This window comes from Poecilia reticulata, chromosome 3 (genome assembly GCF_904066995.2).
Source record: "Poecilia reticulata chromosome 3, P_reticulata-male-v2, whole genome shotgun sequence".
Lineage (NCBI taxonomy): Eukaryota > Metazoa > Chordata > Actinopteri > Cyprinodontiformes > Poeciliidae > Poecilia > Poecilia reticulata.
In genome coordinates, this window is record NC_088832.1 from 4,497,632 (window position 1) to 4,522,448 (window position 24,817).

The following is a 24,817-nucleotide window of genomic DNA, read 5'->3' on the forward strand; positions in this document are numbered from 1 at the left end:
TGTAAAAAAAAAAAAATCAACGGGTTCACTGTGCAGTTGTGAGTGCGCCCACTAATCATCCGTGACTGATTAATTTTTCAATAACAATCTAAAACACGACTTAATCAGTTAATAAATAGTTTTTTTCTCATTTCATATGGTTTCTGAACTGTTCGTGCTTTGCTAGAGCGGGGCTGCAACACGTCGATCGCGGGAGGTTTTGAGTCGATCTCGGCATCAGGTGACAAACTGAACGCCGTGAGGAGGCTGAGACCAGCACGTCCTCCTCTGATTGGCTTAAAGCGTTCATAACAACAAAATCAACAAAACGTGTTCAAATTAATGAGCCAACAACAACAATAATCATTATAATTTCAACAAGGTGTTGCGCAATTCTGTGCGTTTCGGCTCCATTACCAAAATAACGAGCAGAGCAGGAGTTTAAAATTAACTAATCAACCGCTGTGTTCAGGGAGGCTTATTAATAATGATCGCAAAAATAAATATCAAGCCTGAAAACCTGACATTGTATGGATTTATGTTTTACGTAATCTGCTGGGCTCCAGGAGCGCAGGTGGTTGCGCGGCAACGGTTGCTTAAATGACAAAGAGAGACGGAGAGTAAAAAGGTGCGAGTGGCTTTGAGTTGATCACCTGTTCGGGTTAATTTACCTTTGCTGTGGCTCATCACAGCGGCTGTAGTTTCTGAACGTTCAATAAACGACTAACTTGGACTAGTTACCTCGTCTTTGTGAGTAAACGTCACAACATCAAACGCGGTAAATATGTTTCATTAAGTATTTAACAAACAAGTGGCTTCTACCGCGATAATTATGTGAAATTAAATTGTCTAATTAAAAAAAAGTTTTATTGCTCTCTGGCATCTCCTTTGAGCTCAGAGTCTGAGAGGCTTTTCCTCTATCAAACTATTATTTTTTTTTTTGCTTCTTATTTAGTGGAAATATTGATGTTGATGAGACTTTATCCAAAATGATAACCTTTTTCAACCTTTATAGCTCCACTGTTGAAAATGAGAAGCTAACAAATGACAGTGAAATAAAATCCAGTCCAACATCTGGTTTGAGGGGATTTCTCTGGAACCTGTTGGAGGAAAAATATCCCAACTTCAGAAGATGTGCTTTTAACCTAACAGAGCTCAGTGAGCTCTATCAGTATGAGAGTCGGGGTGAGGAGGCACCATATGGAGAGAAGTGGAAGCTGCAGGATCTTCAGAACAAACAGGTCATGACGCTTGTCTACTAAGATAAAATGAATGGTTATATGCCAGACATGGAAAACTGGGATGCACTCCATGCCATGATTTTCAGGATTTAGGTCTCATGGCATCTCAAGGTGTCAACATTGCAGCCAGTGGGCTGAGGGAAATACAGCTTTATTATGTAGCAATTCAAGAGCTACCCAGCTTTTATCGCTTCACAAAAAAATTAATCAGCACAGAAACTTTTTGTTATAGTATCCCCAAGAATTTACAACTGCTTTCACTCATGGTTCCAGTGTTATGTGTTCTTTTGAAAATAAAGTGTATATGGCAGGAAATCACATTAGTCAATGCCATCAAATCCGTGTCAAAAGGTCATGAAACAATATTAGCGTTTATTGCAATCATTTTTTAGACAATTAATCGCTTAGCAAAATTTGTCAACGTGACAGGCCTACTTTCAGTCTTCATCAACAAAAATCAGCAACATTTCTTCATGGCCCTTTGACGTCACCGCCTTTACTCGTGTCTTTGTTTTGTCTGAATGTTGCCATTTGCCCTAATGTGTCCCTTCCTCTTCTTTTTTTGTTTTGGGTGGAGTACTCCCCATTTAACCCAGAAAAGGATTATTTTAGTTTATTAGTAATATCAGAAATTGTGGAGTATGCACTATTTAGATCAATATTATACAGCCCAGAAATGGAATCAGAATTAGAATAACTGTGAACTTGGAATCCAGAAATACTTAACAGGAACAGTCACTGCTTAGTTTACATTACTTTTAACCAGTGGCGCAAAAAGTGGGTATGCAGGGTATGCAACGCATAGGGGCGCAGCACCAGAGGGGGCGCCAAAACCCCGTCTGGAGGGGGCGGCGCGCCGATGATGTTTTCCCGTACACTTCTGCGCGCCATAACGAGGTAAATGTAGCGAGTTTTACCCTTCACGTATCGTCGCCTCGGGGGGGGGGGGGGGGGCGCCAATCTATGTTTTTGCATCCACCTGAATAATGTGTAGTTGCGCCACTGCTTTTAACCCAGAAAAGGATTTAGAAAAAACTTAGAATTGTGGAATACTCACTTTAACAGAGAAAAAGAATTTGATCAGTCCCTCTTTATCAGAAACTGTAGAGTACTCACTATTTAGAAATTTTAATTAGATACTTAGCAACCCTGAACAGAAGCACTTAGTTTACATACTTTAGATTTAGAACAACAGTAGATTAGTCTTCTTTCCTCTTTTTTCTTTTGGTTTGTTATTTTGTTTGTATTTCCTTTTAACTCATGTAAAGCACTTTGAATTGCCTTCTTGCTGAAAATGTGCTATATAAATAAAATTACCTTACCTTACCTTGTAAGTTTTAATCCTGTGCAATACAGCCATGGACAAAATACCGCTCTCGTTTTCTTCAGGTTTACTGTTCATTTTTATGTCCTGTACAATAACTGTTTAATAAAGAACTTTTATCTAGCCACTTTAGAAGAATAGAAAATCATATAATAATTATCTCACAACAGGGGAAAACTCCGGAGCAACAACAGCACAATGATAAACAATGGAATGTACCTTCACGCAAAGATAAAACCTAAAAGAACAAATGAAGGGCAACATGCTGTACAATACTGACTAAGTTATAAATAGCGCAACTTAAATATAGTAAAAACCAGACAGATATATCTACAAACCTGGCTGGAGCGCAGCAGCGGCGTAGCATGTATCTGAGTCAGGGTGTACCGTGGGGCTGTTCTGCTCCGAAGTAGCTAACCGAGGCTTCCCGTTCTCTCTGCTACGTTGACAAAAACAACTCATTCCTCATTGCTTCATCAAGTTGCCACTGAATATTGAAGTCTGATGCAAAGAAAAACCAGCATCTCATTGTTCCACCGCTTGCTTGTAGCTTCCATCACTCCTGTGTTGCAGCGAGTTTGAAATTTTGTGCCGTTTGTTTTTCTTCTCTCTTTACTGCTACGTCTGACCACACCCACGGCCGGTCAGTGAACAGGAGCGAAGCTAGCGTCACCCACACAAGTTGGGCCAGCCCGGCTGGCATAAAAAGCAGGAACCTAAAAAGCTGAAACCGGCCTCAAAAAATACTGGTGGAAACACTCACAAAGAGTTGAGCCGGGACCATTAGAGCCAGTGGAAAAGGGGCATTTCTTCCTGAAATGGATACGGTTTAATACTGGGGATTTGATGAAGATCAGCTTTGTCTGGGGATGACTTTTTACCAAAAATTCATGGTATGTATTTGTGCGCTATTACAGCGATAGTTTTTATTGTTCATTCATCTTACCAATGATTAATGAAAAACATATAGACTTTTATAGGTCTAAATTGTTTCACATGACAGTAGAGCAAGTGCTGATAATCCTAATAATATGTGGGAGATATGTAAACTCACAGTACTTTTTAAGTTTTTTGCTGCAGTTTGTTAGTTATGTTGAATAATTTTCTAAGTTATTGATTAGTCTGTGGCTCTCAGGGATGTTTTTGCATCATTAAATTGATCAGAGGACTGACATTCTATCCAAAACACTTTGTCTTTAGATGAGTTGAAGGACAAAGTCATTGACTTGATCCAGACTTTGACCTCACAGATGAGGCCAAATCTGTTGTAATGGTATAAAACATTACAACAGATTTGGATTAGTTAACTTGACAACGATCACACAGCTGATGCAAAGTCACCTCAGCCATGAGGAAGTTTGGAGCTGTGTTTTTTTTTGTTGTTTTTTTCCCCAAATGTCCACAGCTTTCACTCCATGTGCATTACCTGCCCAGCGAATGGGGGTCGGTTGCCTGACCAAGCTACCTGGCCTGTATTAAGTTGTCTAGAAATCTGAGCTAGATTCTGATTGGACGACCCTGAGGACTGGATGTCATTTACACCAGGAACATGGATCACAGAAGAGCTGTGAACAAAAACACAAAACAGACAAAAAGTCAAATACACAGCTTTTACTTTGTAAGCTGCCAGAATAGAATACATCCACTAACTGAAGCATACCTGAAGCTTTTGGCAGAGTGGCCCTGCTGGAAGGGAGAGCTCTGGGTGTAGAGAGGCTGTCCTCCTGCCGTAGAAGAGGGAACCATCATCTTCTTGTCTCCCGCTTTGGATAAAAAAACCCCCAGTTATATATCAAAGCAGTCTATATAAATGGTAAGTGTGTGTGTATGTGCGTGGACAACATTTTTATATCCTGGTGTGGACCTATACATGTCTAAAAAGTGGGATTGTGGGTCCTCCTTGTCCTCCTCCTTTGGGCACATTTTCTTGATCCCCATGAAGATAAATGCTGTTTTTAGGGTAAGTGTTAGGTATGTAATGGTTAAGGTTAGGGTAAGGGTCAGGCGTAGAAAATGAATGGAAGTCAATGTAAAGTTCCCACAAGTCAAAAAAACACAACTGTGTGTTTTTGTGTGTGTGTGTTGCAGACATACAGCCAGATATGCTGGTGTACATTTCAGCAAAGCGTGGGTCTCTCTCCTGGGAGAAGAGAGTCTCTGTCTTATCAATGGTCTTCCCTGTATCGTGGACTCCACTGCTGACTCCTGCCACAGGCACCTGAAGGAACAATTACATGTTATGTCAGTTTCATTAAAAATAACAAATACATGGTTACATGTAGTTATGTGCATGTAGGACATCTACTACATGTCCAAAATATTCTTCTCCATTCACTAAATGGAGAACATTTATAGAACAAGGGTGGAGATGTTCTTCTGCAGTGCAGACGCCAACTACTTTCAGAAAAGGACATTAGGATTTTGTGACAGCAGTTATTAAATTCTCTTTTGAACAGTGGGTGTACTTTTAATCACACCCATTATGGGTACAATTAACAAGGGAGGAAATCCCATGTCATTATTGCTAAAAATTCAGTCTTTTTTTTTCTTAGATGAATGACAGATTTAATTTGTTCTTTGTTTCTTTTGCCTTTTCATATTGCTATTTCATATTGAAACCTTTGTTACAATACACAGGTTTCTTTTATGGTTTATTTTATGATTTCTTTGGGAGGGTGGGGGGTGTGGGGTGGCAATTCTAGACTTTTCCAAGATTGGGGGGGTCCGGACCTTTCCGCCCAAGTATTTCCGCCCATGCAAATTAAGGTGGAATAGTCCAACCAATAACTTTTCTTGCCTGGATATAATTATCATGGAAACTGATCATCAATGATCAGAAAATTGTTAGGAATCATCATATATCTTCTTACTTTATTATTTTAAAAATGCCAATGCAAATTGTCAAGTTTGTGGTTTATTAGAATGGCCCTTAGCAGATAGAGGAAGTAGGAGTCTTGAGGCAGAGAAATGGTGCAATCCCACTAGGTGTTTACACAGACTGCCCTGCTTACAATGGCCTAGGATCTCAGCAGCAAGAACACTCAATGTGGCTAACATGCAGGCTTTTATAGTCACTGGCTGCTCCAATTAACAAACCCACCAAGAAAAAGGGTAAAACAAAATACACGCACACAAACAAACCTTGACAAAATAACCAAATTTTCAGAATAATATATGTTAGCAAATACTATTCCTTTTAAGCACCTCTAAATTCTATAAATATAAATCCAATGTTAAACTTCTAAAGTGCATAGCTCTATTGGTCCCCCTTTTCCATTTGATTTGGTTTCTTCTGGAACCTTTAAAAGGTTCTCAGGCCCTTGGGGAATCTTTTAGCCTGAACACCCTGCAGAGGAAGAGACAGAGGTAAGCCACACCCACACAAAGCCTTCACACATTTCAGTGCATTTCAAACAGTCACAATACTTGTATTATCCATTTATTTGTTGTATTTTAACAGGACACCACCAGTTCCAGCTGAGATGCCACTGCATAAAAACACACAATCAATAAAATACTTCAATCTGTTTGTATCCGTTTCTTTTATCATTCAACATGCATTTATTTTGTCTTTCAACACACATTTTAAGTGTTTCCAGCCAAGTAATGAAGACCTTCATGGTTCTATCACAAACTGCGAACTTTGTGGTATGTTTTTTGTTGGACAACATTAAAATATGTGGGTCAAACCTGAGGTGTTTTCACTCAACACTGAACTTCAGTTCAAGACCATTCGGTGTTTACAAACCAACAGCAGAAGTTAAAATCTATTCTTTGACAAAAGAACACACTACACTACAGAACCAACTACACATTTGCAACAGCAGGATTATCCTAAAAAATCTGTGAAAATACATAATACCAGGTTATGTGATTATTTTCATCTTGGCCTCAGAACATAAATGTTGTCAAATAATATCACATCACCTGATTAAATCCTTAAAATTTCTAACTGTCATAAGTTATAGATTCAGGGCCCACAGTTTAAATGATTTCAAGTATTTGTTTGTTTGTTACATAATTTGGGCTTCCAGCTCATAAAACCCACGAAAACAGGACTTCAAAAAATTAGAATACTCTGAAGAAATCAGCCTAAACTTCTCAGTTTTTGCAGAAAAAAAAGAAAAACGTTAAATTAAAATATTGTTTTTAAACATCTTTTAAAAACGATATGTCTTCAATACTTGGTTGGGAATCCCTTTGCCTTAATCACTGCCTCGATGCAATGTGGCATTAAGGCAATCAGCCTGTGGTATTGCCTGGGAGTTATGGAATCCCAGATTTCCTTGATGCATCGAGGCTCACTGCAGTGGTCCGGAGTGATCAAAGAGAAGGTAAAGCAGCACACAGTGGCGCAACTACACATTATTCAGGTGGATGCGAAAACATAGATCGGCGCCCCCTCCCCGAGGGAAGGAACGTCAGGGTGAAGGAGCGACGATCACTCGCCCCCCCCCCAAAGTGGCGACGATACGTGAAGGGTAAAACCCACTACATTTACCTCGTTATGTGCGCGAGGTGAAGGAGCGTAAGGCGCGCTGAAGTGTATAGGAAAACATCATCGGCGCACCGCCCCCTCCAGACGGGGTTTTGGCACCCCCTCTGGTGCTGCGCCCCTATGCGTTGCATACCCTGCATACCCACTTTTTGTGCCACTGGCAGCACACAACTACCAACACTCACCAGGAAGACCATAGTGGTCTGAAAGCTAAACAAAATAACCTGATACTTTAAGTCAACGAGCTAGCAGTGTAAGATGCTGGTTCTGCTCCCGCTGTTGGACCACCGCTAAGCGCTACTGGTCGTGATATTTCACAAACGGAGCTTGGCTTCTGCTCCACCTGCAGTGAATTCTCACACCAAACATCTGTTTAAAGCTGCAGCAGGTAACAAACAAAAAGATTTTACATATGTATTAAAACATTCGCTATGTAATAACATAAGATAGATAATCTCTGGAAAAAATAATCGACGCCTCCTCCCTGTCAGTGGCGGAGCCAGACTTTTAAAGTTGGGGGGGCAAAGGTGGGGGCCAGGACTACCTCTGGGGGGGCAAAATTTTAAATGTGTGTGCGCACACACATATATATATATATATATATATATATATACATTCTCTTTAGTTGAAACGGCGCCTTTAACTCCATGCTTCAGTACAGAACAGAGAAAACTAAAGAGAATGCAATGTAGTGCAATGTGAAATGTGCAATGCAGTCTAAACAGAGGACCGGCAGTTTACTTTGAGGAAATACATTAAGGTGCAGAAGTTAATTAGATCCATGCGCAGTGCACTGCACAACCAATGTGGACGCGGCTCCGCCGCTGCGAAGAATTAGACGTAACTCGCCCCGCCGTTTTAACAAATGGAGGTGAAGACGTGACCCTCCGCACCCAGAAGGAGAGCGATGCTCAGAAGGAGCGCGGCAGACGTAACATCTGGGGGCCAATCATCAGATGACAGGGGGGGCACTGGCCCTCCCGGCCCCCCCTTTGGCTCTGCCCCTGCTCCCTGTGTTCTGCAGAATTACTCCGCTCAGTCAGAAACAACCAATTAGAACCAGCATTAATCAGCTAGTCATGCTCTCAAAGTTTTGATTCAGTAACTTGGGATTGTTTTTGATGCAACCTGCATTTGACTTTGAATATTTCTTTTTTCTGGACATTATTTTAGATAGGCAGTGTTATGAAATTTTTTACTCGCAGTTGGTAGAGCTGTTGCCTTGCAGCAAGAAGGTTCTGGGTTCGATTCCCGGCCCCGGTCTTTCTGCATGGAGTTTGGATGGTCTCCCTGTGCATGCGTAGGTTCTCTCCGGGTACTCTGGTTTCCTCCCACAGTCCAAAAACATGACTGTCAGGTTAATTGGCCTCTCTAAATTGCCCCTAGGTGTGAGTGAGTGTGTGTGTGCGTGGTTGTTGGTCCTGTGTGTCTCTGTGTTGCCCTGCAACAGGCTGACGACCTGTCCAGAGTGTACCCTGCCTCTCGCCCGGAACGTTAGCTGGAGATAGGCTGGTGCCTATCTCCAGCTAACGGACAAGGGTGTAAAGAAAATAGATGGATGGATGGATGGAGGTATAATTTAAAATGTTGAGAACCTTACTGTTAAATATTGTTTTACTGATTGCAGGTTTTTCAGTTGTCCTATTGACTGAATAGCTGCTGTATTGTGCCTGCAAATATTAAGTCAAAATTAGGTGAATTTATTGCCAGATAATTTTTCCATTTTGTCATATAGCAGCATTTATACCTAAAGTGAAAAATTAACAGCCAATCCAGGTGATTGACCGATGGCCGATCTTTGCCGATCGGTATTGGAATTGGCAGCAAAAAACCTGATCGGAGCATCCTAGTGAATACTGAAGGTACTGTCCCCATTTTTAGGGCCATTTTCTAGGACAAATGTATAACATTTATTATGTCACTTCTGACTTAGTTTAAAGCACCTGTTCATGTAGATGTCCAGGAAATGAACACTGCATTTATACTGAAGTTATGGAACTGTTTTTAAAAGGGATTACCTGCGATAGATCATAAGCTGTGATTCCATCTCTCTGATGAACCTCTAACTCTGCCTGCTGCTGTTGCAGTTGCCTGAAAAAGCCAAGAGACACAGTCAGTTTCTCATACAACATCCCAAACATCTGCGAGAGTTCATACCTGAAACAATGCTTATAAACTGTTATAAAATGTTATAAACTGTATGTGTTACAGGTCATACCTCAATAAACTAACATGTAACTCCTTCATGCATGATTCAGATGAGTGACACCAAGACTGAATCTCTTCAGGAAATAAACTATTGCTCATCCCAACTGCACTAGTAGAGAGCAGCTAGACACCCGTGGCTAACTTTCAAGGCACTTTATATAACAGAAGACTTTGTTAAAACCAGTGAAACAACTTTAAGAGTAGAGAGTGAACATTTTCCCATAATACACAAATACAAATTATTGTATCTGAAAAAATTATGTCATAGTCCGACCTGGAGAAGGCCTTTTCTTTAGGTCACTATTTTAGTATCTATTTTAGTAGCAGCTTCACAAAATGAAGCATCTGTTCTGGGACAGTGTTTGGAAAGAGGGGCTTGCCCAACCTGCCACTGATCCTAATGAGAGATTTGATTTTTCTTCGATAAAGTTCTTGTTTAGTGATTTCAGAATTAAGTGATTCAGACTTTTAGTAGAGTTTAAATGAAAGTAATAAACAGAATGTAAAATAACTTACTTGATGTTGGTATTGGTGCAGATTATGTACTCTATCTCGTCAGAGTATGGATTCTGGAAGGTGAAACTGCTGGTTCTAATCAGCATCCACTCTCTGTTTTTCAATCGGAAACGATACATGACAGACAGCACCTGTCCCTTCAGTTTCACTACCTGCAGAGGAGCAAACACATTAAGTGCAGCATTGTTTAATTTACTGACTAAACTAATAATTTGACAAAATGCAATCAAATCACAACTTTTAAAAGTGTTAGTACTAGGACATTTTAGATTTTGTTTAAATTCTTTAATGAGTTTGTGATTTTTAAAATTTGTAGTTATCTGGCACAAGCGGAGTGAATGTAATTGAGGTAGTGACATGTATTGATTCAAACAGTAAGTGAGCTTACTTCATTACTTCTGCCACATTTGGTTGTGAAATGTCTTGCTTAATTCTATTTTTCTTCTCTCAACAGAGTTTGGGGTGTGAAGCGAGAGAAATGGCAGAGAGCTATGTGGAGACTTAATAGAACACAGAGACGGGAAAATTCATTTGACATTTTGGAGTAAGCAAAGTTGGCATAGACTTTTGTTGAATTTTTTTTTAGTTAACTTGTATTATTTTTCTCTGGCAGTTCTGCTCTTGGAGATTGAAGTCAGTCTTTGGGGGTAGGTTTCTGAGGCTGGGAACCATGCTGGAAGGTGTGAGATGATGGTGTCGCTTGGCATCTGGCTTCGGGTGTCTGCTGTTGCTTTGAGCCAAGACATAGCTGCCCACAGTGCTGCAACTACAAACTGTGACTCTGATGCCGGACTTTTAATTGGAAGTGACGACATCTACTATATTTTAACTGAGGTCGGTGAAGATTACCTGCTATTTCCTGTTACTTGGGTCACGCTGATGCTTACAGAACCCGCGGATGGATGTGCTCTCTGACTGTTATTTGATGAAGCATGCCGGCTGGATTCGGCAGGAGGTCGCACTTCAAGGATCAAAGACATCCTGACGGGGGATGAAGTACCACCCTCCTTTGTTCTGTGACTTTTGCTGCGTTTTCTCCCCCACGAACACTGCTGTCATCAAGAGCTGACCTCAGTTCAATAAGGGGACATTGCATCCCCTGTGCTCTACGGATGCTTGACCTGTTCCGGGTGCTTTTACACTATGGATTCTGCACAGTTCTCGATGGGCAAGATACATGTCAAGCTGCACCTCAGCAGATGTCCTGTTTGTCTGGTTCCCTGGTGGCCCTGGATTCTCCGCATGTGACCTCTGTCCTCTGACCCCTCCTTCGGTGTGCTTTGGCCTCCGAATTGCAAACCACTGCCAGTTGCCAGTTCAAGTTGGTAATATTTCACTATCTTTTCCAAATTTATCTCGTTTTGAGTGGGATGCCTGCTTTAATTTTTCTCTAACCTAATTTATCACAGGGCATTCTACATTTACTGGGTTTATTGTCTCACATTCTTCTCGCTTGACATTCTGATCTTTTTTGGTATGGTAGGGTTGTAGAAAAAACATCTCAAAAGTTTTATGATTGCAAGACGTGTGGTTACAACTTTCTGCATTTCTCGGATATGCATTAATTGCCTCGATGGTTCACTCTGTCTCAAATGAATCTAATGTGTTTTTTCCCCCCGTTCCAATATGAGAAGAATGGGGAAGGAAATAGCCGTTATAATTTCATGTTCTTTCTTAAAGTCATATCTGAATTGCATTATGTGCTACGCTTCAATAACAAACGTAGGGATGTAAATTTTATTTGGTTCATATCAGAGTGGCTATCATTCAGTGAAAACTAAAGTTAAACTAAATTTGAAATTTAAATTTAAAATGCTGAAGTGGACTGAGGGGTGTCTACAGAACATACTGAGCTAAAGGCACCAAGTTCTGTCTTACTTTCTTACAAAAGTAAAATTTTTTGATTGAGGTGTGCAGATTGTAAGAGCATCTGGGACACCATGTTTGAATTGCATCAAACTGTGTTGTGTGATGCAGGAGTTAGCAGTGGCAGAACATTTGTTCTGTTATAGAATAAAGAGGGCAATATGATATAAAATTTATAAATTGAATACACTAAACTTAATAACATTACCTCTCAAATAATAGTAAAACATACAAAACAGTGTTTCCTAAAAAAGGGAAAGTGATCGTTGCATTATTACATCTCATTTCATATGGTTTAAAATAAGTTAACTAAGTCATACAGGAAGGTCTAAAATTAAATATTTACATCATTTAATAAACTTAGTGGTATCAATCTTCTCCCCAAAACTGAAAATATATTGATAATTGATAAACAATATAAAAAGGAAAATTCACTATTCAATTAAATACTTCATAAATAGGTTTTCAAAAGAATATATGGAACAAAGGTAAAAATGGTTGAAATTTTGGGATTTAAAACTATGATTAAAATAGGATAAGTCATTTTTATATTTAGTGACACAGTTAATTTTATTCTTGTAAAACAGGCTAATCATTCTTTCAGGTTTTAAAGTGACAAGAAAATATGAGGATTCAAATTAAATTGGTCTAAATTGGAGATTTACAAATTAGCAATTATGGAACTGCTTCTAAAATACAGTTAAGTTTTGGGTTCAACACGGTGGGAAACATTAATTTCTCGTGTAATCCTTATATAAAAAGAGGGTCAAAAATATAGTGCTAAAGGAGCAGCTTTTTAAAAATGATAAGTTTATTGAGTTATAATACAAAAGGAAAATTACAGGAGGAGAGTTAATATAAGGAATGAAATTATAATTTGGAATGAAGTTTTAAAGAGACAAAATAAATAAAACTAAAAGCTACAAAATCTCTCTTCCTGATAAAAATAAATAAATTATTAAAATAAGATTTGATAACAAGAACAATATATGACTTAAAACAATAAAGAGTATCAATTAATAAATCAGTGCAAATAAAACATCAATTCAAATTGGGAGGAATGACTTATTTTATTTTAAAATACATTAAGGAGCTTTACATAGAGTGACAGACTCTGTTCCAGTACACTGAACCAGCTGATGCCCCCATTGAACATCAAAGGATCACAACTTGGTGAAAACCGAGAATCTTCAGGCTTGGCCGGAGGCTGACTTCATACCTAGATGTTCATCAGGATTTCTTTCACATCTATTCCTCTTTTGATGTCATCAAGTTGGAAAAAAGGAAATGACCTCTTTGTTAAACTCACCAAATTGTGGGCACAATAATCCTCAAAAAGGTGAGTATCGGTTACTCAGGTGATGAGCTCATTTTCCTGAGTTCAATGAGCTACTATAGACTATAAATGAGCTACTATAGACTATAAATGAGCTACTATAGACCAGAGGATCATTTTGGTTGTTTCTCCTGTTACAAAGTTTTCATCTTTTACCTACGACGTGACAACTAATTCATTTTTACTTCAAGAAGCATTAAGGAACAAAGAGACACAAAAAGAAGATATGTGAAAAAAAATAATTAAAAAAATAAAATTAAATTTGTACAAAATTATTACTAATCAAGGTTTATTCATATATTGTAAGTTTTTTTCTATGTAGTGTACTGTGTCTAACTTGCTCATACATTTCACGGATCATTTTGGGCAAATAATTGTGTAAAATTCTATTTACTTCAGGAATACTTGATTAACTTTTCTAAAAATCATTTAACTATAACATTAAGATTTGTACTAATATTTCTTTTAAACATTGATAAATTTATGCAATTTAAAATAATTTTTCTGGTAAGACATGACTCTGGGTTAGACAATTTCGAACATTTATTTTAGCAGTGGTTCTTAACCTTTTTTGAGGTACCGAACCCACCAGTTTCATATGCGCATTCACTGAACCCTTCTGTAGTGATAAATAAAATATGATTATTTTATCCCCCCCCAAATTCAAGACATAGGGTCACTACAAGATCATTAATTCTTCTTAAAAGGTAGAGTCTCTGAGAACAGTTCTTCAAAATATAGTCAGTGTTTTCAGCACAGTTGAGCTGACTGTCCAGGAACGACCCAGGTATTTAAAATTTGCCACAGTTTCAACAGGTTGGCCATTGAGAGAAACTGGAACCACTTTAAGGTCTTGTTTAGATTATTTAATTAACTCTACATTCTTAAGAGAAAGAAAAACTAATAATAAATAATAAAGACTTAGCGGTATTCTGATTTAGTAATGTAATTATATTAGTTGTGTTACCACCCCCACGCCACTAGAGGCAGTAGCAACCCCGAAAAGATGCGACTAAGGAGCAGATTTAGAAGTACACCGAAAGCTACAGAATGGGGTATATGCCACGGACTTCTGTTTTAGCACTTCCGCATTTTTATGCCACGTAGAATGGTTCCGGTTCACAGGCAACAGTATGTTAACAATGGCTCCTCAGTCGCTGCAGGACTATTAATGATGCCTATATAATTATTCAGATGTCTTGAAACGCTCCAACAACAACAAAGGATTAAAGATGGATGTGTCAAAACTTCACAATAACTTCGAAGGTAAGTTAATAAATCGTTTGTATTTACCATAATGCCTCATATGTCTGACGTAGCTAACAGGGACAAGCTTACAAAGATGCTATGTAAACGTTAAGTGTTTTGATTATCTGTGCAGTGTGCAATCTACATATCTAAGCTGTATAGATAAAGATATAGAAATAAACATATATAGATCTGTCTATATTGTGCCCAAGCTGTCAGTCGTAGCTGAAGTTAGCTTCCGAATGTAGCATCTAATTCGGAAAATAGCTAACGGGCGATTACACTTAATTTTTCACTATCTTGAGCTTTTTTAATGTGTTGTACTTTAAAAACTACAACACCTAGACATTTCAAACCTAACTAGATTATTCTGTACTGACAGCAGAATAAATAAAACATTTGTGAAACCTTCTAATTGATTTGTGAAATTTGTAAAATGTCAATAGATTCCAGAACACATTAGATCTGAATTATTAATTTGTGATTATTATTTGAACTTTTTGTTTTCTTTCTTTTTTTAATCTTTATTATAGTTGGAGTTGGACAGGAGCTGTTTGATGGCTTCCTGGAGGGAGAGATTGGCTGAGCTAATGTTGCCAACAACTTTTCTCCTGTTAATGTTTTTGCTTTTCTTTATATAGAAAGTATTTCTATCAGTTGCTCTTTTTCCGTTTTGTATACAGTATTTGTTTATACAGTTTTTTTTTACTTTAATGCTTTCCTGGTCAGTTGAGGTGGAAATGTACATCCTCTTGATTACTGACAAATGTCAGAACCACATGGACTGAGCTGGTTACATCAGATCAATCTGAATCTTTATTTCTCATTAAAACGACTTCTTGTAATTTTAAGACATTGTTATAAAATTTCATCTTTATTCTGCTGTAACGATGACTGCATTCTTGCAATTAAAATTTATTGTATCTTGACCATAATGCTCCCTTATACAACTCACAGAACAGATGGTGGAAATAAAGGCACTTTTTTCTGTGATTTTAATATAGAAATTGAGGACGGGAGGAATCAATTAAAATCAAATTTGGTATGAAAAAAAATCTTGTAAGTCATATCATCCAGCCTTATTCAGTATATTAAATTATATGACTAACTACATATTACTTAATATTCACATTTCTTTGCTGGTATAACCTAAATGTGTTGCATTTTAACATCTCACTTGAATTCCTGATCTACATGCAAATACTTAATATAACGTAAACTGAGAAATGGGGAAAAAAAGGTTTGTAAAATGTAGAGATTAAATTAAACAGGATAGCAAAATGAACAGTGAATATATAATATACTTCGTAGCAGCTAATCAGACATCAGACTTGTTTTGCCTTTACTGGTGATGAAAACTCGTCACTCTGGAGGAGAGGAAGTCCGGCTCAGCCCCGTCCAGGATGACTGCAGTGTCAGGGTAGCCAACAAAGTCTGCAGGTAGATTTTTGCATATCTGGTGCTCCGGTTTCGAGATCATAGTTTAACCAAGTACTGTAAATAAAAAGTTAGTCCACGTTGTGAAGATCCGGCAGACCGTGGACTGATAGACGCCGTCAGCTGGTCCAGGTGTTTGGATCCAATGGAAAGGTAATCGGCACAGCGATCATGGCTCAGAACGCATCACGAGGTGTTACGATGCACCTGAAAAATTAAAACAAAAAAACCTATAAGCGTCCATATTTAGCTGCACACGTATCAACTAATAATCCTCAGTCTTTTTGAGGTTTTGCTTGAGATAATTGACATATCTCAGAAATTATGTTAAGTAAATAGTTCTGGTATCACAAAAAACTGCAAAAATGTTTCAGGTGTACACACTGAGTTATGGCAGAGTGAACTAAATACTATTAGAAATGATGTTAAAATCTGAATACTCTTGAAAGTATGAAGCTGACATTAATTTAACTACTGCAGGCAAGCACCCTGTTCGCTATATCTGCACAACAGTATACAAAATTATGCATAGAGGCATTAGTTAGAAAAATCGAGGCAACCTAAATTACCATTTTAAAACAAAATGCGTCAGCTATTCTAAGCAGATCTCAGGGGGAAAAGAGAATTACGTTGTGTATGCACAACAAATTATATCAGCCAGTGGAAAATCCTTTACGTGGATTATTATGAACAGCGAAGTAGATGTCATATTTTGGGATTCGGAAATACGTGATTTCTACCATTTGTTTTGTGGGTTTTTTATGTGGTCGGTGCCACTTAAGGCTGTAAGCGAGATTTTGGACCTTATCTGACTGACTAGTTCGGGCTGAGCGTTGCTGCTCTCGGCTGTTCTTAATTACTTGTCAGTATAGAGGACTCGTCGCTCCGACTGCATGTGAATGTATTTTATATGATGTCACATAAACAAAAGCTAAGGAGTCCCTAAAATATTTCATACTCCGTATATACAACGCAAACACAACACACGTATTGACTTACCTTGTGCGAATCGCTGCTTCTGTTCTCAGCTGTTCCGTTGCAGTGGATTCCTCTGCATTATTTTTCCAACAAATTATTCCACTGAACGAAGCCGTACAGCTTCCTTTTAACCTCCGTCTTCCCATTCTGACGCTGGATCTTCAACATCCTCAAGCTTTGAATAGCAGGCAGCTACAAACCGTGTGTTAGCTGTAGTGGCTAAGTTTGGCTACAGTCGCTGTCGCCTTGATATCAGCAGGAAATGAAAAAAACTAAGCACTAGATGGTACGGCTAATTACTGGACAATGACACCACAAAACCGATTGTTGTACCAGTAGCTCACAGATATTTTAAGTTTTGCGCCTTTTTCACGGTACAGATCTTGCAGCTTTGGGTATAAACAATAGGAGCAAGCAGGATCCGGAACCAATCTATGTGGCATAAATTCAAACGGAAATACGTCACCACCTCTCGTGGGATATACTCCATTTGGTAAAAACTGAGCTTTGCTGAAGTAACTAAAGACACAAGTTCAAATCCATGCTGAGAGTGGAGCTCCTTCAATCAGTGCTCCTCCGCAGCACTGATTGGCTAAGCAATGTAAAGTGATCCTGTGCAGCAAGTGATGGCAAAGCGGGGCGCGTCACGACTTTACACAAGTATGTCTTTACCTCCGCGGCAGAGGCTCCATCGAACCCCTGGGGTTCGATCAAACCCAGGTTAAGAACCACTGTTTTAGGATTTGAATTATTTATATGATTTTCCTGTCTGACTTGATCTGATTTTATGTGCAATGAATATGCCAACACTTTAACAACAAATGTTATGTAGAAGGTTGATTCCTAAAAACTGGGCGTAATTTTTCAGCTATATGATGGTGGTTCTGAATTTGGGCTTATACGTTTTCATACTATATTTTAAAATTATATTTTAGAGTGTAATCTCTTAAAAGAGATTAAAAGAGGGATTGTTAAGAAAATAAATTTAAAATATGCTACCTTTAAAATTTAGCATGACTTGATTGAAATAGCCTAATTATAGTTTTAAAATTTATAACTTATTCTGGCCTACTGACCTTTATTTTACCTGTAGTTAAGGCAGATTGTTTGCCTAGATCTTTGATCTGCCCTCAGTAGCAATCAGTAGGAAGTTCCAGCTTTTCACACTGATCTATGAAAGCTATGAAGCAGCAGGACTTCAGGAGAGTCTGCTTCCACCTTATTTAGACAATGGTGACAACCATTGTCTAAATCAATGTTTCTCAACCTTTTTTGGGCCAACGCCTTTATCCAGGTCCCTCACCGCCCCCCACCAAAGAATTTGCAGGCTACTTTGCACTGATTATTGTATTATTAATATCACTATCACTATTGTAGATGTTTTGATTTTTATGCTTGTTTCTGTATTTATCATCAAAAATAATTTCCCAGAGAACATAAAAGCCATGGAATAGAAATGATTTTCGCAGGCATCTATGAAAATGCAATGAACATTCAAGTTCAAATTGGTAGGCCTAACAGCAGCCAGAGTGGAAAATATATTCTTATTTTGTGCCATTTTCTAGTTGTTAAATATTCCACAAAATTACCAGATAAAAGATGTACAACATGCCAGTTTAAACTTTGATCTATTTGCAAAATGACTGAGCTCTGCAACATTAAAACATGGATAGAACTGTAACTACATTAATCATAACTCTTCTCCTCTTCAGTGTTTCTGTCAGTTTCTGGTGGTGCAGGTCTGTGCTGCTTTCAGGAGAATGGGACATCAGAGTATCAACCATAAAATTTCACCTGCATGGCATTTATTGTGCAAACCAGAGCTTTCAGTGGAAAAACAAAAGTTCCAGGTCCTTTTAATGCCATAGAAATATGAGACAGAAACATGGATTATATCTTTATAGAGATCTGTCTATTGATTTATAGATTAATAGTTTTACTGGACAGAAATTACAAAGAACAAATCTGGTTCTTAACAATCCTAATGAGTCAAATTGAAAGTGTCATGGAGTCATCAGCCTCATGACATTAACACTGACATGAAAAATAATATTGAAGAAATAATATATAAATCTAATTAAAACATAATAAGTGATCAGTTATTTACTGTTATGGTCTGTAAGATATATTATCTCAGTACTAGATTGGTCTCAACAAACCATGACATTTCAACAATATTATTCACCTTTTATCTGGAAATGTATCTGTTTATTCTTGCCATACCGTCCTCTGTATTCATTATTGCTCGAAAGGTCTTGCCATACCAGTTTATTCCTCTGTATTTACTTTAGTTTCTTAGTTTATTCTCACATTTTGTCCTTAATTCATTTCCATTTAGTTTATTTTCTGTTGCTAGATTTATTTGATCGTGAATATTACGCAGCAGGTAATATTCACTCATTACCTGCTGCGCCGTCTAATCATCATATGTTTCACATCATGTCTTGATTTTTTCACTATTCAGCGTTGGATTCTCTGTTTTTATGCCATAATTCACATCTAGTTCGTCGCTCCGTTTTATGTCCCGCTTCTCCTGTTTCAGAGTTTTGCGCAATGTGCGCGTCTTTTTTTTTTTTTTTAAGCCCCTAAGGTGCAGGGCGGTTGGGTATCGATGGACTGACATAAACCTTTCAAAACAACGGAAACAATTTCGGTTTTCTAATTATTGACATTTAAAAGTACTGTGTTGTTCTATCACCCCCGCTTCATACCAGACCACTTACAGCACCAGTGTTAACGCTATAAAATGAACTCTATCGAGGTATCACCCATGGAGGGATTTCTTTATTTAAATGGGTTCATTTTTCAGAGGGATACACAGTGAGGGTATCGTGATTTTAGCTGCCAGTAGCAGGAGAACGGAGCTGCGCCAAGAAGCTAACAGAAGCTAACAAACACTGAACAGAAGAAGAGCTGCCATCGATACAGTTGCAGCCAAGCATGGTTTAATGTTACACAATACAGTTTTACCAAGTTGCTCAAAGTCTAAACTGGTATTGTTGTGCATTAAGGTGTAAAGTTTACCTTCGACCAAACGCCCCCCAAAGGCATCCCAGCGCCCCCCTTTTGTAAAAATGTCCGCCAGCGGCCCCTGCAGTCCTCTGAACGCCCCCTGGGGGGCGGTACTGCCCACGTTGAAACCGCTAGTCTAAATGGTTTGATCTTGTGAACAAATTGCAGGGAGTTTCTAACTTTAAAAAGGTCAGAGACGGGTTCTGGTTGGATGAGCAAAGATACGCCTTATTTGAATAAATTAAAGACAAGAATACGCCTTTACTATAAAAACTTTCCACACAGAAGTAATTAGATTTTGCTCTTTGCAATTTCTCCAAGGACATTTTTGCTTTTTGTTTGTCATTTCCATCTTTAGTTTTTTGTTTTCCTTTTCTCAGGTAAATTCATGTGTGTGGAGGATGATAATGAGGACCAGGCACCAGAGAAAGTGCCTGGTCCTTTCTCTGGACCAGGTACACAATGTCATGAATATGTGTGTAGGGCTGCACCGATTGCAGTTTTCTGGACGATCCCTGGTTACCGATCTTTAAAAAGCCTGACCTGCTGATTTTGATTTTGGATTATATGAATTTTTTTTGTCTGAAATGTTGCTAAATACAGCAAGAAAGTCGGTGAGTTGGCAACAGTGGGGTGAATATTGTTAACTGTAAACGTGCAGGCATGACCTGGTTGATGCAATAAGTTTATAGCAGGTGTGTGAATGATCTAATGATCAGACTGCTGATTGCAGCCAGTCCACATTGTTAGCAGAACTAGAGGGCCCCAAAACCAAATTGCGCTTAGGGCCCCAATGAAGGCTTGAGCCGGCCCTGCTGGAATGAACCTAAAAATGTATTCTTATTTTTTTCTTATATGACAGCTCTGTATACCCATCCTGCCATGCACATGCGGAGGCCAGTTGGTTGGATTTTATGCCATTTACTGAAATGAGTGGTCAACAACACACAAATAGTGCAGTGAGCTTCCATACTGGTCCACTAGCCTGTGTACACACCGCATACTGCGATACATGTTACAAAGAGAAGCTAATATCTCAGCTAAATGTGAGAACCTCGATTTAAGAGCGAGGCTCAACAATCTTATTTATACCCGGTTTCTGGTTGTGTCTTGCCTCCACTCAGTTTTGCCATGTATTATTCTCCCTCTTCCTTTCTTTAATTCTTGTGTTTAAAAAAATGGCAGCATGCCAAACAGTGTAGGGGAGTTGGTTGTAGGATATATCCTACATTTAATTTTTCTTAATTGGCACTGATGTAACATATGTATGTTTTTTATGGGTCTTTTACACTTTTTATTGTGAAGTTCCACGATAAAGAACTTCAAACTTCACAATAAAGAAAAGAAGAACAATGTGATCTCCTTCATAACTGACATGATGAGCACCTCACTCAAACTACCGCAGGTAGTGGCGGCGCTAGGGGATGCTATAGCTCCCCCTGCAAAAGTCATAGCACCCTCTTAGCACCCCCCAGAAAATATTAGATTTAGTTGGGTTTTTTTTTTAATCTAATTTAACATTTCTTATATGTGACTATTGCAGCATTTTCATCAAAAGACACAAAATAAAAATAAATTATTATATACTTAGTTAAAAAAAACATCATGCAAGAGGATTTGAACTTTGTCTATGCGTATTATCACTTCTGGGAAACAATTGACATGATCCGGTTCCGCCAGCAATTCTCCCCCAATCATTCCAGGGTATAAATGATTATACCCTGGAAGAAGTCAGCAACTGACCAATCGATGGTCATCCAGATCCCATATCTACATCAACTGACTTCAACAATATTGACAGTGTTTATCATAGCAAACTACCATATGTTAGTCAGTAAGAAGGTAACCAGTACTAAGCATCATAACGTCATAAGCAACTACTTATCATACGGACACTTATTGATAGTCAAATCAAGCCCTGTAGGGGTAAATTAAGCTATTAAATAACGAGAAAAGATGCGGCGATGGATAGCAGCCGTCAATTACAATGACTTGCAGCTCTCGGTGTAACCGCGGATTTGCAGCGAACATTTCATGCCGTCATGTAGTCTAGCATATATGGAATAAAAAAGCATCTCGTCTTCTGTATGTTTTTAAGGCTGTCCTGTTTAAGGAGAAACGCTGTCTATGACACAGTGACGTAATGCCCCTTTTCCAACGGCCAACCCGGCTCGGCCTGGTGTTATGCCCAGAAATGCACGCCTGCCCAAATTTGCATCCCCTGTTGCGGGAGCGCGCATCGCTCTAAGCTCATATTGACGAGAAAACGGACAAAAATATGACCGAAGAGGAAATTTTAAAGATATTTGTAACATTATCACGTTTCTCAACCATGTAATCCCTAATACGGTGGGTTTTATTTGGCAAAATACTTGAATTAAATACGGGTTTTACACCTTTATTGACACATATGAGTCAAACTTTTTTTTCAGTCCATGTCTGTTGTACACGTTCTCCGCAAATGGTTTGAAATTCTCTGCTTTGTCTTTTGATACCATAATAGCTCAAAAGCATTACAAAACAGAGGCCCATTATGTAGAACATTTTACATCATGCTTAACTTTCTAGTCTGTTAATGTAGGAGGAAATGCAACTTAATTTATGAGCCTGAAAATATCCCCTCTCTATTCCCCTCAAATATTATCCTATCGATATAAAACTTATACCAGCAGTTCTTGGAACTACTCAGATTATGTAGAAAAAGTTATTTCACTCTTAACTCTATTTCTCAAAGTTAGCACAGGGATGCGTTTTTGGGCAACATGGATTTCCAGCCTGACAAAATATGCATCCCCTCTCTATTTTCCTTAAATATTATCCTATTGATTTAAAACTTATAACAGCATTTCATGGAACTACTATGATTGTGTAGAATAATTAATTTCACAAAAAACTATTTATTTCTCCATGTTAGCACAGGGATGCATTTTTGGGCAATATTTCCAGGCTGCCAAAATATGCATCCCTTCTCTATTGCCCTCAAATATTATCCTATTCATATAAAACGTATACCAGCAGTTCTTGGAGCTACGCTTATTGTGTAGAAAAAGTTACTTCATCCTTAACTCTTTAATTCTTCAAATTATCACAGGGATGCATTTTTGGGCAATATTTCCAGCCTGCCAAAATATGCATCCCCTCTCTATTCCCCTCAAATATTATCCTATTGATATAAAACGTAGACCAGCAGTTCTTGGAACTACTCTGATTATGTAGAAAAAGTTATTTCACTCTTAACTCTTTATTTCTCAAAGTTGGCCCAGGGATGCATTTTTGGGCAATATGGATTTTGAGCCTAGCAAAATATGCATCCCCTCTCTATTCCCCTCAAATATTATCCTACTGATTTAAAACCTAGACCAGCAGTTCATGGAACCACTCTGATTATGTAGAAAAAGAAGTTTCACTCTTAACTCTTTATTGCTCAATGTTGGCACAGGGATGCATTTTTGGGCTATATTGGTAGCTCATTTTTTTGAGAAGGCAACATTATGTTGCAAATAATCAGTAGGATAATATTTGAGGACAATAGAGAGGTGATGCATATTTTGGCAGGCTGGAAATCCATATTGCCCAAAAACGCATCCCTTTGCTAACTTTGAGAAATAAAGAGTGAAACAACTTTTTCTACATAACCAGAATAGTTCCATGAACTGCTGGTATACGTTTTACATCAATAGGATAATATTTGAAGAAAATAGAGAGGGGATGCATTTTTTGGCAGGCTGGAAATCCATATTGCCAAAAAACGCATACCTGTGCTAATTTGAGAAATAAAAGAGTTAAGAGTGAAAAAACTTTTTCAACATAATCAGAGTAGCTCCGTGAACTGCTGGTCTATGTTTTAAATCAGTCGGATAATATTTGAGGGGAATAGAGAGGGGATGCATATTGTAGCAGGCTCAAAACCCATATTGCCCAAAAATGCATCCCTGTGATAATTTGAAGAATTAAAGAGTTAAGGGTGAAATAACCTTTTCTACATAATGAGAGTAGTTCCAAGAACTGCTGGTCTAAGTTTTATATCAATAGGATGATATTTGAGGGGAATAGAGAGCGGATGCATATTTTGGCAGGCAGGAAATATTGCCCAAAAATGCATCCCTGTGCTAACTTTGAGAAATAAAGAGTTAAGAGTGAAATAACTTTTTCTACACAATCATAGTAGTTCCAAGAACTGCTCTTATAAGTTTTAAATCAATAGGATAATATTTAAGGAAAATAGAAAGGGGATGCATATTTTGGCAGGCTGGAAATCCATATTGCCCAAAAACGCATCCCTGTACTAACTTTGAGAAATAGAGTTAAGAGTGAAATAACTTTTTCTACATAATCTGAGTAGTTCCAAGAACTGCTGGTATAAGTTTTATATTGATAGGATAATATTGGAGGAGAATAGAGAGGCAATGCATAATTGTGGCAGGCTCAAAATCTCCATCCATCCATCCATCCATCTATCCATCCATCCATTTTCTTCCGCTTATCCGGGGTCGGGTCGCGGGGGCAGCAGCTTCAGATTGGAGGCCCAGACTTCCCTCTCCCCAGCCACTTCTTCCAGCTCCTCCTGAGGAATCCCAAGGTGTTCCCAGGCCAGCCGAGAGACACAGTCCCTCCAGCGTGTCCTGGGTCCTTCCCGAAGCCTCCTCCCGGTGGGACGTGCCCGGAACACCTCACCAGGGAGGCGTCCGGGAGGCATCCTGACCAGATGCCTGAGCTACCTCAACTGGCTCCTCTCGACGTGGAGGAGCAGCGGCTCTACTCTGAGTCCCTCCCGGATGATCTTGCTTCTCACCCTATCTCTAAGGGAGAGCCCAGCCACCCTGCGGAGGAAACCCATTTCGGCCGCTTGTACCCGTGATCTCGTTCTCTCGGCCCAAAGCTCATGACCATAGATTAGGGTGGGAACTTAGATCGACCGGTAAATCGAGAGCTTCGCTTTTTGGCTCAGCTCTCTCTTCACCACAACGGACCGGTACAACGCCCGCTTCACGGCAGACGCTGCCCCAATCCACCTGTCGATCTCCCGCTCCCTTCTTCCCTCATTCGTGAACAAGATCCCCAGATACTTAAACTCCTCCACTTGAGGCAGGACGACCCCCCTGACCCGGAGAAGGCACTCTACCCTTTTCCGGCTCAAGACCATGGCCTCGGATTTGAAGGCACTGAGCCTCATC

General features: G+C 38.9%; 1 protein-coding gene across 4 annotated transcripts in view; it reads right to left on the minus strand.

The window, feature by feature from the left end:
* arnt2 (aryl-hydrocarbon receptor nuclear translocator 2) overlaps nucleotides 1-24,817 on the minus strand; it is a 161,662-nt gene that overhangs the window by 25,070 nt on the left and 111,775 nt on the right. For 2 of the 4 annotated variants that reach the window (XM_081604957.1, XM_081604959.1), the window contains exons 12-16: nucleotides 9,767-9,914; nucleotides 9,061-9,133; nucleotides 4,639-4,762; nucleotides 4,205-4,307; nucleotides 3,971-4,109 (exon numbers count right to left, since the gene is read on the minus strand). In XM_081604957.1, coding sequence (XP_081461083.1) covers nucleotides 3,971-4,109; nucleotides 4,205-4,307; nucleotides 4,639-4,762; nucleotides 9,061-9,133; nucleotides 9,767-9,914 — 587 coding nt within the window. Of the gene's footprint in view, nucleotides 1-3,970; nucleotides 4,110-4,204; nucleotides 4,308-4,638; nucleotides 4,763-9,060; nucleotides 9,134-9,766; nucleotides 9,919-24,817 lie in introns of all 4 variants that reach the window. The other 2 variants (XM_008405010.3, XM_081604958.1) reach the window with 2 other exon arrangements.